Below are 13,291 nucleotides of genomic sequence, written 5' to 3'. Positions count from 1 at the left end.
GAGCATCCACGCAGGAATGCGGGTTCCCCCGCTGTAAGTGGGGGCATCCTTACCGGCGTCCATGTACATAACGCAGCCTCCATAGTGGCCCTGACTAATTGCTTTCGCTATCCGCTGGACAGCGCGGTTGTGACGCGCAATGTAGGCTGCTTTCATGCGTGGGTGGGTGCAGCCGCCCAGGGTGTGCGTGCCACCGTCGTCGCCGCGGCACAGGGGGCATTCGCCGCCTGCGCAGCCGGGCATGGGGTGTTTTACTCTTGCGGCCCGCTTGGCATTCCAGGAGAGGCCCCAGCGGTATTTGAACGCGCAGCGGGCCTCTTCAAATGAGAACTTGTCGAACAGGTTTAGGCCGTAGCGTTCGTCGATGTGCTTCCTCGCTGCCTCCCATAGTTCCGCGTACAGTCCTGATTTGGTATAACCGGTCGCGGTGGATTTACGGGCCATTTTCTTCAGGTCGCGATTGAGGTCGTTGGCGTAGCGTAACCGTTCTTCCAAATTGCCATTGTGCTCCACAGTTTCCTTCTGGGCAATCCATCCCTCTAAGGGTTCATATGGGTGCGAGTATAGAGTTTCTGTCGCATCCGGCTGCACTGTTCTGGTGGCCACAGCCTGTGCCGCTTCATCCGCTTTCTGATTTCCTACGCATGTGTCTGTCTGGTGCGACCTTACGTGATAAAATGATGTCTTGTGTCCAGCTAGGGCACGTTCCGCAAGTTGGTCGACTATGGTCCCAAACATCTCGCGGTGCTTGCTTACATGGAGTGACTCGGGCTCCATAATGGCGCGGCGGAGGATGAACAGACTGACAAGACTGTCGGTGTAGACCCGTAGGTGAGGTGTGTCTCGATGGAGGCGGAGCGCCGTGCGTATGGCGGATGATTCACACCGAAGGATGGTGCTCAGGGGTGTGTTGAAGGCGATGTCTTCATCAATGTGCGTGGCGCGGTTGTCGCTGGCGTCCCAGACCGCCGCTCCCAGGCCCGTGTACTCTTGTGTGTGTGGTACTTTGCTCCCGTCGGTAAAGACCGCAGAGCCTCGTGTGTGTGCGAGCGGGACATAAGCGCGGTAGAGGGTTGCAAGCTCCGTAGGTGATGGTAGAGTGGGGGCATCGCGAGGGGGCTGGGGCTGGGGCGTCTGGCTGCTCTGGGCGAGGATGCGCCGTTTTAACTTCCGGGGGGTTGGGGGCCACGGGTTGGGTGTGTCTGGGTCCGTGGGGGGTTTACGGGTAGCTAGGTGCGGGGTGTGCCCGAGCGCGTCCGCTAGGGCGAGTGCAAGCCCACTTTCCAGGGCCTGATTGAGGAGGAGGCGGCCCCTTTCGTTTGTCACGCACAGGAGGTGGAGTCCACGTCGGTGAGCGGGGAGCTCCTGCGGCTGGCCTAGGCCGGAGGCCATGGCGGCCCACGTGTGCGCCGGTTTGATGTGCCCCAGGTCGTGGACCAGTGGGTGCTGGAGCCAGGCTGTGTAGCCGCTGGTTTCGCCGTAGGGGACAACCACGACAGATAGGTGCGGTGTGTGCGGTGTTGCCGCCTCGGCGCTGGCGACCGCCCACGCCATGGCCAGGCTGGTGTGCTCGGGTTGTGGGGGTGGGTGAACGAAGGAGATTCCATCTAGCGTGCGGCTGTAGCAGTCATGGGCGGCCCCGAACTCTGAATCTTGCGGGTGGGTAGTGTAGTATGCCGGGATGTCGCAGTGGGCGTTGAGGGGAGATGCGAATGCCTCCGTCTGGAACTTGATATGGGACGTGAGAGTGGACATTAGGTCGGGGCAGAGGGTGACCTCGTGCGCTGGGTTGGTGGAACTCTCCTTGTGGCGTTTGCTGGGGCGGTACCGTATAATCAGGGAGGCCAGGGCGGCAGCGAACCTTTCCGGGGGGTGAGTGGGGTTAAGGGTCCTGTACCGGGCGTGGAGTAGGGCAAGTCGGGCAGCGCTAACGGTTCCTATGCAGCGTCCGTCCGGGCCGTAGACCCTAGCGGGGGGGTCGGGGTCTTGGGGGGGGCCGGACGGTGTGCCTGTGGCGCTGCCCGGCTCACGTGTGCCCACTTGAATACAGTATTGACCTGTCGGGTGGATGTCTGTGTCCGGGTTACAGGATTTGACGTCGATGGTGCTGCACCGGAGGATCGCACGTTTGCGTGCGGCTTCGCTGGGTGCTGGGTCTCGCCATCTCCCCTGGCGCTGCTTACTGGTGAGGTGATTGTCAAGGGCGGGAGGCGGGTTAGGGTCAGGGGGCGCGTCTACGGCTTGGGCAAGAGTGTAGCGGGCCAGGGCGGCCGCCCACCCGGGGTTTTCGGAGAGTGAGGAGAGGGGGTCTTCCGTTTCAGCCCAGTGCACTTGGACCATGAAGCGCCGGATGCCTTGCCCCCATAGTCGGCACGGGGGTTTGGTTGTGCAAGTGGCGTTGTAGTTCTGTAGCTCGTAGGCTCGGAGGATGCCGTTTGTGGTCAGGGTGGGTTGCCACCGAACCCTATAGCGACAGCGTTCTGCCCAGGGGGGCTCCTCGGGCGGTGGGCCCTGCTTTCGTTTTCGCTTGGGCGGCGGGGCGTTAGTTTTGTGGGTCATGGGTCCGCTGACGACGGCTGCGATAATGTCGTCGCGGTTAGTTAGATGGGCGGTGATGTGCTGTGCTGCCTGTACCCCAGCGATGGACTGGGGTAGGCGGCCATTCAGCGCATTGTCTCTTACTTTGCGCCACGCAGGGCGGGAGCTTGGCTGCGCGGCTGCGCTGTCTCTCCTGGGTGCGGCTGCCCGTGTAGGGGCCCGCGGCTGAATAGCATGGTGAGTGTATGGGCAGCGGGTGGGCTGGGAGCCGCGTTTACGCCGGTTATGCGAGTGTGCGGGCGCGGGCGGTGGGGTTGTGGCGGGGCAGCCATCGGGTAGGTACAGCCGCTGGTACGTGGGAGCAGCAGGTTGCTGGTATGGCCGGGTATTTAGTAGCGCGTGGACTGTGTGGGTGTGTGGGCCGGTGATTAGTGCGCGGGCTGGCATTTGCCTGATTGGGGACCTCCAGGTCCCCGTCCATCGCGTGGTCCCTAGGGTTTTGCATTGTTGAGCGAGTGGGGCGAACTCCCTCGCGGCACTCATGTAGAAAGCTAGGTCCTTTGTGGGGTCGGAGGGGTCATGAACCGTAGAGCCGGGTAGGGCGTCGTCATTGGCTTCGACCTCGGGGTTTCTTGTGCGTGTGTCGTGTTTGATGAAGTGAGAATGACGTTGCTTTGCCGTTTGCTTCGGTTTTGCCTGCAGGACTTCTAGGGAAGGTTTTGGTGGAGCCGCGGGGCTCGGTAGTGCCTCTTGCCAGCGGGCCAGGAGGGAGGTGAGAGTTCGTTGGGGTATGGGTTTAGGTAGGTCTCCAGCTGAATTGAGGTCGGCCTTGGAGACGCCGGCGGGCAGGGTGCGGCTTTGCATGGGGAGGGGTTTGTGGCCCATAGATTTGGGGGGTGCTTCTGCCGGTTTACATAGGGCGACGGTAAATCGGTTTAAGGCCCTCTTGTGCTTGTCTTTCACCCTGCCTTTTGGGAACCGCCGGTCAAGCTGCGTGGTGTCAATAATGTGCCGCCCTGTGTTTGCGTCCACCAGGTCCGCCAGGTTCAGTCCAAGGTCGATGGTGTCTGCCCTCAACCTTACCCAAGGTTGAGGGCAGACCCCCAAGTTAGGCTGCACGAGAAAGTGGCCCCCGCAGCAAGATGCTAACTGAGTAACGTTAAGAGTAAAGCGTCTTCTGCTTGTATCCATCTTCGCTTTGGTTTGGAAGGGGCCGAAAGGCCACTTCTGCAGTTTAGTCATCGCTGCCGACCCATGGGCGGAGCACTCGAATGGCGGAGCACACCCTCTCCCCTGCTTCTGAGCAGGCCCACTTGCATGCATGCGTCACATTACCGTAACCACATCCCTATGTCTTCCGCCTCTTGTCCCATGTTACAGCATATTACACTACCCCACAAACGCCCCGGCCTGAGTTACCTTATGGGTACGCGAGGGTCTCCGGGTCTCCATGCAACATTTACGCCAACAGCGACAGGCTACCTGCTAGCAACAGAGCCTGCTCGTCTCATCCAACACCAGCCCACACGCGCCCCAGCCTGGGTTGCCTGGGTATCTTCTGGGCGCTGTACACACCAGGGCCTCGTCACAGCCTTCGTGCCAAAAGCAACAGGCTGCCATGTTTGCAGCAGAGGCCGCTGATCCCACGTGAGCGAACCCACACGCACCGCAGCACAAGTTGCCCTTTGGGGTGCCGTCCACACCAGGGTCTTGATGCAGCTGTTGCGCCAACGGCAACACTACTAACCTAGCAGCACGAACATGGGAGCAGCACGCTGACAGACCCGGCCATCATCGTCATCCTCCTCAAAAGCCCAAGGGGAGCAGGCAAATCTCTGCCGAGTCCAGCATCGCCTTGGCCGCGTCGTTCGCAGCGTCGGCTGCCTGAGAAACGGGCACAGCGCCGATGAGGGTCTGCCGCGTGCACGTCGCTAGTCCGCAGCCGAAACACCCAGACATGGTAGCATCCGCGGCAGGGCGCTGGCGAGCTGCGCCTTTAGACACGGAAGATGAGCTTGACACGGTAGATCAGTGCCCAGTAGCCGATAAACAAGATGACAATCAACTGCGTACAAAGGAAGAAGAAAGCCAAGCAAAACAACTCAAGCGAGGGCAGAGCAAAAAAAGAGTAGGCCGCGGAATGCGACTGCAAGAGGGGAAGCTGTATACTTACCAAGACGGTCAAGCATTCCAGCTGCTTCAGCTGCTCCTTCACCTTCTTCCACTGCTCCATCTCCTCCTGAGTCAGCTCAGCCTGCAGCTTCTCGGTCTGCTGCTCTGCCGGCACCTTGTGCAGGGGATCATGCAGAATGAGTCAATTACGCTGCGAACTTTCTTACGCCGGGTGCACGCCTTCCCAGGGACTCTGCGTCCGTGGGTGTTGCGTACCTGCACCCCTTTTGCTGCGGCCGCGCACCCCTCGTACCTCGTCAGCCGCGCCCAGCTTGCTCTTCGTCACGTCTACAACAGTTGACGGGGTCTCCATGCCCTGCGGCAGCAGGCCAGAAGACCCGATGCCCGCTGCGCTTACAGGCTGCCCAAAGAGCAGCAGGGATGCGCATGCCCCTGCAACGGCCGCTTTGAAGGGCCGAACAGGCATTGCCGATGTGGCTACGGCTCGCTTGTATGCAACTGCGCGCGGCTTAGCGATACCCGCGATACCCCCAATTTGTTGGAGCATTTTGAGCGGGCGGGTAGTGGAGGTGCCGTTATCCTAGTGGTTGTGTGCCTTGAGTGTTGTAGCGGAAAGTGTGAGTCGATAACGGCAACAGGAGATGGACGCTCGCAGGCTTTGCGTTGAGATTGACGGGTGGCATTGGGACACTGGAGCTTCCCCCCGCGCTGGACCCGTCATCCCCTCCCGGAAGCAACTGTGCGTATCAGTGCTGCATTATGTACAACATGATAGATGTCTGCAAGCTTGCATAGTCTTCAGTGTAGACGGTAAGCACTGGGGCACCGGCCTGTTCGCTTGCACCGGGCGGGAAACCCTTCGCTCAGCCCCGTGGCCTGACTCGCAGGATGGATGTGTGAGATGGGACAGGGTTCAGGCAGGTTGGCGAGGTCCCACAGGGTGCAGCTGACGCCCGTACCCCAAGCAGACAGTACAAGGCAGGATGGATGGGATTGATGCGCGGCGGCTGTCTGTGCCAGATGAGCCATGGCGGGGTAACCTCCCCGAGCCCCAGGGCCGACTGCGCCCTCCAATGCACCCTTGCCCTGTTTGCCGTTGTGGCATTCATAGTTGCAGGTATGTCCATGGCGGAAGCGCACGTGGTATGCTCCTCTGCGCACTCCTACCCAAGGCACAGAACCTACCGCCTGCCTGTTTTCTTAGGTACTACTAGGTGCACCGCAGTCCTCCCAAACAAGATCCCAGATTTGCACGCCAACGGGCATTCCCACGCTTGCATCATGCCTACATGCCCACAGTGTACTGCCCCTAGTGTTTTGCGGAAGGCGACCCGCAATGCACCTCTGCGCCTATGCTCTTTTCCAACAGCTGCTGCGCTGCCCTGTTGCGGCCATTTGAAGCTTCTCTCTCCTCTCTTCAAAACCCCTACAACCCCCCGCATCCCCATAACCCACGGCCCGCACCCTAATACTTGCACGCATTGCCCATGGTGAATAGCAGCGTGGCCTTGCCCCCTTTGCCCTTGTTGCGGCCGCCGGCCGCCTCCACCGTGTCCGTGACCTTCCCGGCGGCGCCGCCAGCCATCGGCACCGGTGGCGGCACGCCCGCCTTGGCGGCGGCGCTGCTAGCCTTTGCCCACACACCGCATCGGGGCCGGCACGGCCGTTGCCATTGGCGCCGGCATGGCTGCTGCCGTGCCGCCCAGGCCAGCTGCCGTCAGCGGCGGGCTCGTGCCCAGCACTGGCCTCGTCGCCGCAAACCCCATCTTGGTGATGTGTGCAAACGAGATGCCTCAGCCGCTGGCGTTGGTGCCTGCCGACCCGCTGCCGCCGGTCGCTGCTGCGGCGTCCTCAATCATCGCCTGCAGCGCGATGCTCTCCGCTTCCTCTGATGGCGACAGTGCCATCTCTCTCGCCAGCACCGCCGCCACCATACCCGCCATCGCCATCAGGCCAACGAAGAACCGCCGCGCCGCCAGCACCACCGCAGGCCGCCAGCGCAAGGCTCGGCATTGCCGCCAGCTCCTCCGCTGTTGGGCGCAGTTGCGCCGCAGCGACGCGCGCCGCTGCCGCCAAGTCGGTGGCGGCCTGGCGTCGCTCCTCCGCCCGCTGGCGGCATCACCGCTTCTCGCGCGCCGCCAGCTCGTCTGCAAACGACGCCAAAGCCTCCGGCGGCAGCCCGGCGGGAGGCAGCGCCAGCTCCACTAGGCAGAAGGCGCCAGACAGGGGCAGGTGGGACAGGAAATGTGGCCTTGCCCTGTGAGGCCATGAGTTGCGCAACAGGGGCAAAGGTTTGTGATATAGGGGTGGTGGTGCGGTGGCCACGCTATCAATAGGTAGAGCGGCCTGCACCGGACGACGCACGGACCAGAAGTCGGGGGCAGCATGCGGGTGGCTCGATGTGGTGCGGGCACATGAGTGTACGCTTGTGAGCGGGCGGGAGCACGTTGGCTCTGGGCACGCCGTGCATGCAAAACAAATAGCTGTCGGTGGAAAGGCCGACATGCAGTGAGTGTGCCGCTCTGATTTGCTCCGCAACGAGTGCTCTTTTGCCCGCCTATGCAACACCAACTGACGGCTGACTGCATGTCCGTACCTGTTGAGGAACACCCACTGGCCGTCCGCCGCCTGGTAGGTGTAGGAGTCGCCCTGCGTGCTCAGCGCGTTGAGCTGCGACATGCCGGGGGACGTCCCCAGCAGCTCCGTAGAGTTGCCGCCGCCGCCACCCTGCAGCACCCCACCGCCGCCGGAAGGGCTGCTGCCCAGCGGCGGCGGCACCGGCGGCGGCAGCGGAGACAGCGGCAGCCCGCCAAATTCTCCGGCGGCGCCCCATGTACGGCAGCCTGCTGCCCGCCGCCGCCGCCATCCCCCTCGTCCTCGTCCTCCAAAAAGGCAGCCTCAAACCGCAGCCGCTGCTCGTCCGGCGGCGCCTGCTGGTGCTCCTGCTGTGCCTGCTCTCCACTGCCTCCGCCGCCCGCCTCAGCGCCCGCCGCCCAGCCCACTGCTGCTTCAGCGCCTGCCGGCAGTGGAGATCCCACGCCAGCAGCTGCCGCGATGGCACCCTTTGCCCCGCTGCTGGGGCTACAACGACCTGCTGCTGCTGCTGCGGAGGCAGCGGCTGCTTCATAGGCCCGGTGGCTCCATTCCGGCTGCTACCAGACGCCAGCAGCTGCCGCGATGGCACCCTTTGCCCCGCTGCCAGGGCCACAAGCAGGTGGCTTAACGGCCTGCTGCTGCTGCTGCTGCGGAGGCAGCGGCTGCTTCATAGGCCCGGTGGCTCCATTCCGGCTGCTACCAGACGGGCTGGCAGGGGTCAGGGACGTGGCCAGGGGCGCCAGGGACGGGAACTCCTTCGCAGGCTTCGTCGGCTGCTGCTGCTGCTGCTGTGGGTGCTGGTGGCGCCGCTGGTGCTCCGCAGCTGCGGCCGGCTCGTGGCCGCCCGTCACAGCGGTGGTGAACATCTGCGGGGTGGTGGTGGTTGGGCCGAGCGGTGAGGACACCACGAAGTAGCCTGGCCCTGTGCGCTGTCTTCCTCCGCACGCAACATCGTAACGCACGCAGGACGCCCCGGCGCATGCCCACCCAGATTTGACCTGTTGCACGTCTGCCATGCGCCGTCCCTGGACGCTTCTCCTTCCCGCCACGCCCAGACCATGAGCAGCCAATTTGCACCTCTCAAATCCGCTAAAGATCACCGTACCACCCACCACCACCTCCGCCCCCGCACTGTCAGCAACGCCACACCAGGTGCTTGCCTTCAAGGGCTCCACAGCCCTGCAGTGCCCTGATCCTACATCCCCAGCGCAAGCCCGCACCCCACCTTCTGACCGCCGCCTCCGCCGCCAGCCCCAACGCGTCCGGCGCCGCTCCCGGCCCCTCCCTGGCCGCCAGCTGCCCGCGCGCCGCCAGCCCCTCCGCGCGGTGCTCCGCCCACCTCCTCGCCCGCCGCCAGCTGCTCCAGCGCGCCGTACACGAAGGGCGCCTCATGAGCGGCGTCCAGCCCGCCCTCCGCAAGCAGCTGTAGGATCGTACGGTAGCAACGCATTACGAGTATGGCAGCGGGTAATGACTACAGGTTGCCACGCAGGAATAAGAATTAGGCATAAGAGGAAGGAGGCCTGTCTACGGGGTTCCTGGTCCTGCGGGCATTTAATACAGGCACCGCCTCGCGTCCGATTACCTTCCTCCATTTTGCAAGGCACTCTTGGCAAGGCACTCCCTGCAAGGCACTCCCTGCAGGCATGCCCTCACAAGGGGCCATCCTGACGCAGAACCGCACCTGGTTAGCGCAACCCGCCAGCTGCTCCGCCGCCGCCCGCCACAGCTCACTCGTGCAGCCGCCGCCCACCACCACAAACTTGACGAACAAAGTTGCTGTCAAACGGCGAAGCCGCCTCCTCAGCGCTCTCTCTCTCTTTGCCCTTGCCCTTCTCCGTCCCGCCCTTGTCCTTTCCACCACCTTTAGCCCCGCCGCCCCCATCTCCGCTCTCCCGTCCGCTGCAACCCGCCCCGGCCGTCTCCGCTCCCAGCCCCTGGCCCTGCGCCGCCGCCTCCTGCGTCGGCGCCGCCACCGGCTGCGGTATGATGGAGGTGCGGGTGCGGCGTATGAGCGTCATGGTCAGCTGCTGCCCGGGGCGCGGCGGGGCCACGGACCGGATGCGCACCAGCCGCAGCTCGCGGGCCACCACCGGGCTGAAGCACAGCGGGCAGGGGGCAGAGCGCCTGCTAAAAAAGAGCGGCGACGGGGCAGAGGTTGGACGTCAGGACACAGGTGCGGAGAGCGGTGGGTGGCACGACCCTTGGTGCTGCCCGCCTCGTCTGAGCTATGACCTGCTCTCCCTCGGCCCCAACTCCCCTTGCGTGACAGAGGGACCCCAGCAGCACTTTGCACTTGTGGTTGGTGTTGCGCGCACGCTGTGCACTCCCATGTGTCGCATACGATGGAACATGTAGGGCCCGGGCGTACGGTGCTTGTGCGCCGCGAACTTTAACACGTGGCCGCACGGCGTGATCTGGGCAGGAGGGAGACGGGCAGGTTGGGGCAGAGTTGCTGGGCCGGGGAGAGGGAGCGTGTGGCGACTCAGCAAGCTCTTCAGGAGACGCACTTAGCAGTGGCAACGCACTTTGGCTACACAGTGGTGTCCTTCTTGCGTGATTACTACAGCACGGAGCTGATAGCGGCAGCGCAGTTTGGCTCAGCAGTGATGTTGCCTTGTTCCTGCCATGCCCTTGCCCGGTCTCGCCGTGTGCCGCACAGGGATGTGCTGCAGCTGGGCCACCAGCACCCCTCGTGCGCCCCCGGGGCTCACCTGGGGGCACAGCGGCGGGCTGTCCAGCGATATGAGGCACTGCACCGCCACCGCGCTGGCCATCTCCACCTGCAGGAGGGGAAGGAGGAGGAGAAACGCCCGGCCGCGGGGCGGTGATCAAGGGAGTGGTGGCCGAGGACGGAAGCCTGGCTTTTGAAGCCGTGACCATGCAGTGACGTGATGCAGGCGGTTGGCGCTCATCACGGCGGACAGCACGTCGGCAAGGCAAGATGAGGGTCGGTGCTTCGGAATGCAGTACGCACTGCAGAAGCGAGTCCTATGAGACAGACCTGTTGCCCGCCCCCACGACCTGCACCCGTCGCCCCGCTTCCACTCGTTGCCAGACGTGTTGCCCTGCCCGCACCTGCACCCGCCCCCGTCTGCACCTGCTGCCCCGCCCCCACCTGCACCTGTTGCCAAGGGTGTTTCCCCGCGCCCACCCACCCCCCTTCGGCTTGACTACCGCCAAGACCAACCACCCGCCCGCGCCTGCACCCCACCTCCCACACCTGCAGCACATCGTCCCAGTCCAGCATCTTCTCGGCGTCCGCCTCGTAGGCAGCCATGTCCAGCGCGTCTGCGCGGAGCGGTACAGGGCCACACCGGGTCGCGGTGCATGCGCCGTACCGAAAACGTACGGTTGTACGGCGCTACGGCCCTCCGCCGGTGGCAAAGGACCTTGCCGGCCCCACCCCAGAGCTACATACGGAGCGTCAGCGTTCCATTTATGCAAAACGTCAGGGTTGCACATTCCCCTGCGCCACCCACCCGACACAAGGAACCGGAAGTTGGCCTGCAGGAACTTGTTCTTGTCGTACTTTTGGGGACGCCCGCCGCCCGTTCTTGTCGTACTACCATACCGCCGCGCCGACGACAAGCCCCCGCCGCCGCCGCCGCCACCCCACGCGCTGCCGGAGCGGCTGCCGCCCCTGTTGCCGCCGCCCTGCATACCGTATACATAGCCAGGTCGCGAAGCGTACTGTGTGCGCGTGGCACCAACAGTTCCAATACGCGTGGGCCTTCGGCCTGGCCCCTGTGGCACGACGGTGGCTTCCGCAAAGCACGCCACCAAGGCGCTACGTGCCGAAACTCGACGGAACCGAACAGCCCCGCTCCTGGAAGATTGTAGCCTTCAAATGTGCAAGTCTCAGAGCCTTTCACAGGCTGAGTATGTGTACTGCAAACCATGCTTGACCACGTTCGGGCCCTAACCGTCCCCACCATTAACCCACCCGGCCACCTCCCGGCCTCGCCGAGTCGTACATGAAGTGAGGAGGTGATTGGCGTTGGCGGCACTGGAGGCGCCGCTGCTCCCGCCCACTCCTCCTCCTCCCCCGCCCGTCAGCTCCAACGCCGCCCCGGCCGCCGCTCACAGGCAGAGCCCCCGAGCCCGCCCTGTCCGGCCCACGGCCACTGCCTCCGCCAGCCCAACCACCCTCGCCGCCCTCCCCTTGCTGCTGCTGTTGCTGCTGCTGCCTCTGCCCGCCTCCGCCGCCCCCACCGCCTCGCTATCGCGGCCAATTGCATTGGACAGCCCGCCCCTGCGGCCCCCATCCCTGCCGCCGCGGCCGCCTGGCCTCTGATGCTGCTGCTGCTGCTGCTGAGCGCCAGTGGGACCATGCAGCGGTGAGCGGTGAGCGTCCTGCAGAGTACGGTAGGGTAGGGTGCGGGGTGGCAACTTGAACGCAAGGGTGCAGGCACCTGGCAGCTCTCGCTGGGGTCGGCTGGAGGCCAAGGGGCACTTGCTGCTCTACGAGCCGTATTTATTTGCTTATAGCTCAGTACTGGGATTGTACACGGCCGGTATGGATTAGGATTGCAAGGTGCAACCGCAATAGATTGTACTGGGTGAGGTAGAGTATCAAGTGCAGCAAGCGCACTGTGCAGGTTCGGTGTGGATGCGTTTAAGGAGTAGCGAGAGGCTGCGCGTGAAGCGGGGAAGGAGGTCTACCGCAACTGACGGAGCCTGGGTGGCCAGGGGCGCCCCTGCTGGTGGCACGTGTACTGTGACTATGGTCGGGGCTTGGGGAGGGCTTTTGACGCGCCCACGAAGTCCGAGCATAGAAGCGGCACTTGCATGGGCGACAGCTTTGGTCCAGACAGTGTCTAGCACGCAACGTTCTGCTCGCGACGACTGTCGCGCTAACTGCTGCAGCTCACCTGCTCGACCGCTGCGTCACGCCCGATCACAATCCAAGGGAAATGAGGGACACCGACAAGATTCATTGTTATGTTGCTGACGTCCAAGGACAAGGGCTGTCGCTTGCTCAACCCGGCTCGGGCAGAGCGCCTAGCGGAACGCTGGCCATTTGATGTGCAGCTCCTTTATCAGAATCCACTTGATTGGTTTACATTGGTTCGCTAAAGCGCTGAGTGCATTGCCGCTGCGACCGCGTGCGCCAACACTCATTCTGCCGGTGCCTCAACACTCATTCAAGGCCTGAAGGCGTGACGCTATGATGGAACTCCAATGCCCAGCAGATAGCTGCTCCCCACACATGAGTCCTAGGTCTCGAGCGTCTGCCTGATTGTATGCCTGTCGGCATACGCCGTCTAGTTGTGTACGAGTGTTGCCAAATAAAATAGTGGCGGCGCGCAAGTGTCCGCTAGCGTCGTGCGGCTGGCCCGGTGAAATGACTCGAGAATCTGTCAAGTTCGATGGCTGCAGTCACTTTAGTGAGGGGCAGACTCGCGCCGAGCGCACAAGGACCAGTGTCAGACCGGTAAGGTGCTTGCACACGCCTTCCTTGCTGCGCTTGAGGTTCACCAGACAACAAGGTTTGCGCTGCCGGAAATGACGTACCCGGGCAGTAACAGGTTGCCACACGGTAACGTCAGTCGAACGCGGGTACCACTCCGGGGGTCAAGGGCGGGATCGCAAGGTCTATGCCCAGACTGTCGCCCCGACCATGAATTGACATCCCATTACACATAATAAGGTCCCTGGATGGTGCTCGGGCATAATTTTGAGCGAGAGCTCAAGTTGAAATGCTATATGTCGCGCTCGCCAGGACCCCGCCAACTTAGCCTGAAGCTATTTTGATTACATCTATACGAGAATTAATGTCGACGGCAATAGATTCAGGCCCCAAACAGCGCATATGCGAGATATGGGCTTCGGTCAATTTCGCGACTTGAGCCCCGATAAGCATAATTTGGACCTTTGCCGACCACTTCTGGCTGATGATGATGTTGGTTATGTACCTACAGAAAGGCGGTGTCTAATCCGTGCGGTAGGATTTGCCCCGGGGCAACGTCCAACGGAGGGGTGGCATGGGGTACCGATCCTACCGATCCTCTGGTCACCCCAG

At 63.1% G+C, this 13,291-nt stretch overlaps 3 protein-coding genes across 3 annotated transcripts; all 3 read right to left on the bottom strand.

Annotated features, from left to right (window-relative positions):
- Nucleotides 1-3,691: 3,691 nt before the first annotated feature.
- On the bottom strand, nt 3,692-5,293 carry CHLRE_16g681200v5 (uncharacterized protein). Its single transcript, XM_001692002.2, has 3 exons — nt 4,964-5,293; nt 4,712-4,825; nt 3,692-4,603 (listed from the first exon to the last, which is right to left on the bottom strand). The coding sequence occupies exons 1-3, from the start codon at nt 5,135-5,137 to the stop codon at nt 4,535-4,537; spliced, it is 357 nt and encodes a 118-aa protein (XP_001692054.2). The 5' UTR covers nt 5,138-5,293; the 3' UTR covers nt 3,692-4,534.
- Nucleotides 5,294-5,675: 382 nt separating this feature from the next.
- On the bottom strand, nt 5,676-7,403 carry CHLRE_16g681250v5 (uncharacterized protein). The gene is made up of 2 exons (XM_043071426.1): nt 7,268-7,403; nt 5,676-6,928 (listed from the first exon to the last, which is right to left on the bottom strand). Exons 1-2 carry the CDS (start codon nt 7,348-7,350, stop codon nt 6,790-6,792), a joined length of 222 nt encoding a protein of 73 aa, XP_042916012.1. The 5' UTR covers nt 7,351-7,403; the 3' UTR covers nt 5,676-6,789.
- A 48-nt stretch (nt 7,404-7,451) lies between these two features.
- Nucleotides 7,452-12,623, bottom strand: CHLRE_16g681251v5 (uncharacterized protein). Its single transcript, XM_043071427.1, has 10 exons — nt 12,141-12,623; nt 11,213-11,622; nt 10,749-10,923; nt 10,490-10,557; nt 9,981-10,049; nt 9,502-9,683; nt 9,131-9,393; nt 8,951-9,045; nt 8,492-8,689; nt 7,452-8,132 (listed from the first exon to the last, which is right to left on the bottom strand). The coding sequence occupies exons 2-10, from the start codon at nt 11,243-11,245 to the stop codon at nt 7,824-7,826; spliced, it is 1,392 nt and encodes a 463-aa protein (XP_042916011.1). The 5' UTR covers nt 11,246-11,622; nt 12,141-12,623; the 3' UTR covers nt 7,452-7,823.
- Nucleotides 12,624-13,291: the final 668 nt, after the last annotated feature.

Source organism: Chlamydomonas reinhardtii, chromosome 16 (genome assembly GCF_000002595.2).
Source record: "Chlamydomonas reinhardtii strain CC-503 cw92 mt+ chromosome 16, whole genome shotgun sequence".
Lineage (NCBI taxonomy): Eukaryota > Viridiplantae > Chlorophyta > Chlorophyceae > Chlamydomonadales > Chlamydomonadaceae > Chlamydomonas > Chlamydomonas reinhardtii.
Note: the sequence above shows the minus strand (reverse complement) of the source record. Positions and strands in the feature narration are given on the sequence as shown.

What these genes read in the sequence shown, in the direction of transcription:
- CHLRE_16g681200v5 (XM_001692002.2), bottom strand. Translation starts at nt 5,137, where the DNA reads ATGCCTGTTCGGCCCTTCAAAGCGGCCGTTGCAGGGGCATGCGCATCC. An exon ending in AGCTGGGCGCGGCTGACGAG is followed by an intron (nt 4,826 to 4,963) that starts GTACGAGGGGTG and finishes CCCCTGCACAAG; the next exon opens with GTGCCGGCAGAGCAGCAGAC. An exon ending in TGGAATGCTTGACCGTCTTG is followed by an intron (nt 4,604 to 4,711) that starts GTAAGTATACAG and finishes CTTTGTACGCAG; the next exon opens with TTGATTGTCATCTTGTTTAT.
- CHLRE_16g681251v5 (XM_043071427.1), bottom strand. Translation starts at nt 11,245, where the DNA reads ATGTACGACTCGGCGAGGCCGGGAGGTGGCCGG. An exon ending in GCCCGCCGCTGTGCCCCCAG is followed by an intron (nt 9,684 to 9,980) that starts GTGAGCCCCGGG and finishes CCTCCTGCCCAG; the next exon opens with ATCACGCCGTGCGGCCACGT. An exon ending in GCGGAGGCGGCGGTCAGAAG is followed by an intron (nt 8,133 to 8,491) that starts GTGGGGTGCGGG and finishes ACCACCCCGCAG; the next exon opens with ATGTTCACCACCGCTGTGAC.
- CHLRE_16g681250v5 (XM_043071426.1), bottom strand. Translation starts at nt 7,350, where the DNA reads ATGTCGCAGCTCAACGCGCTGAGCACGCAGGGCGACTCCTACACCTAC. An exon ending in CAGTGGGTGTTCCTCAACAG is followed by an intron (nt 6,929 to 7,267) that starts GTACGGACATGC and finishes ATGGCCTCACAG; the next exon opens with GGCAAGGCCACATTTCCTGT.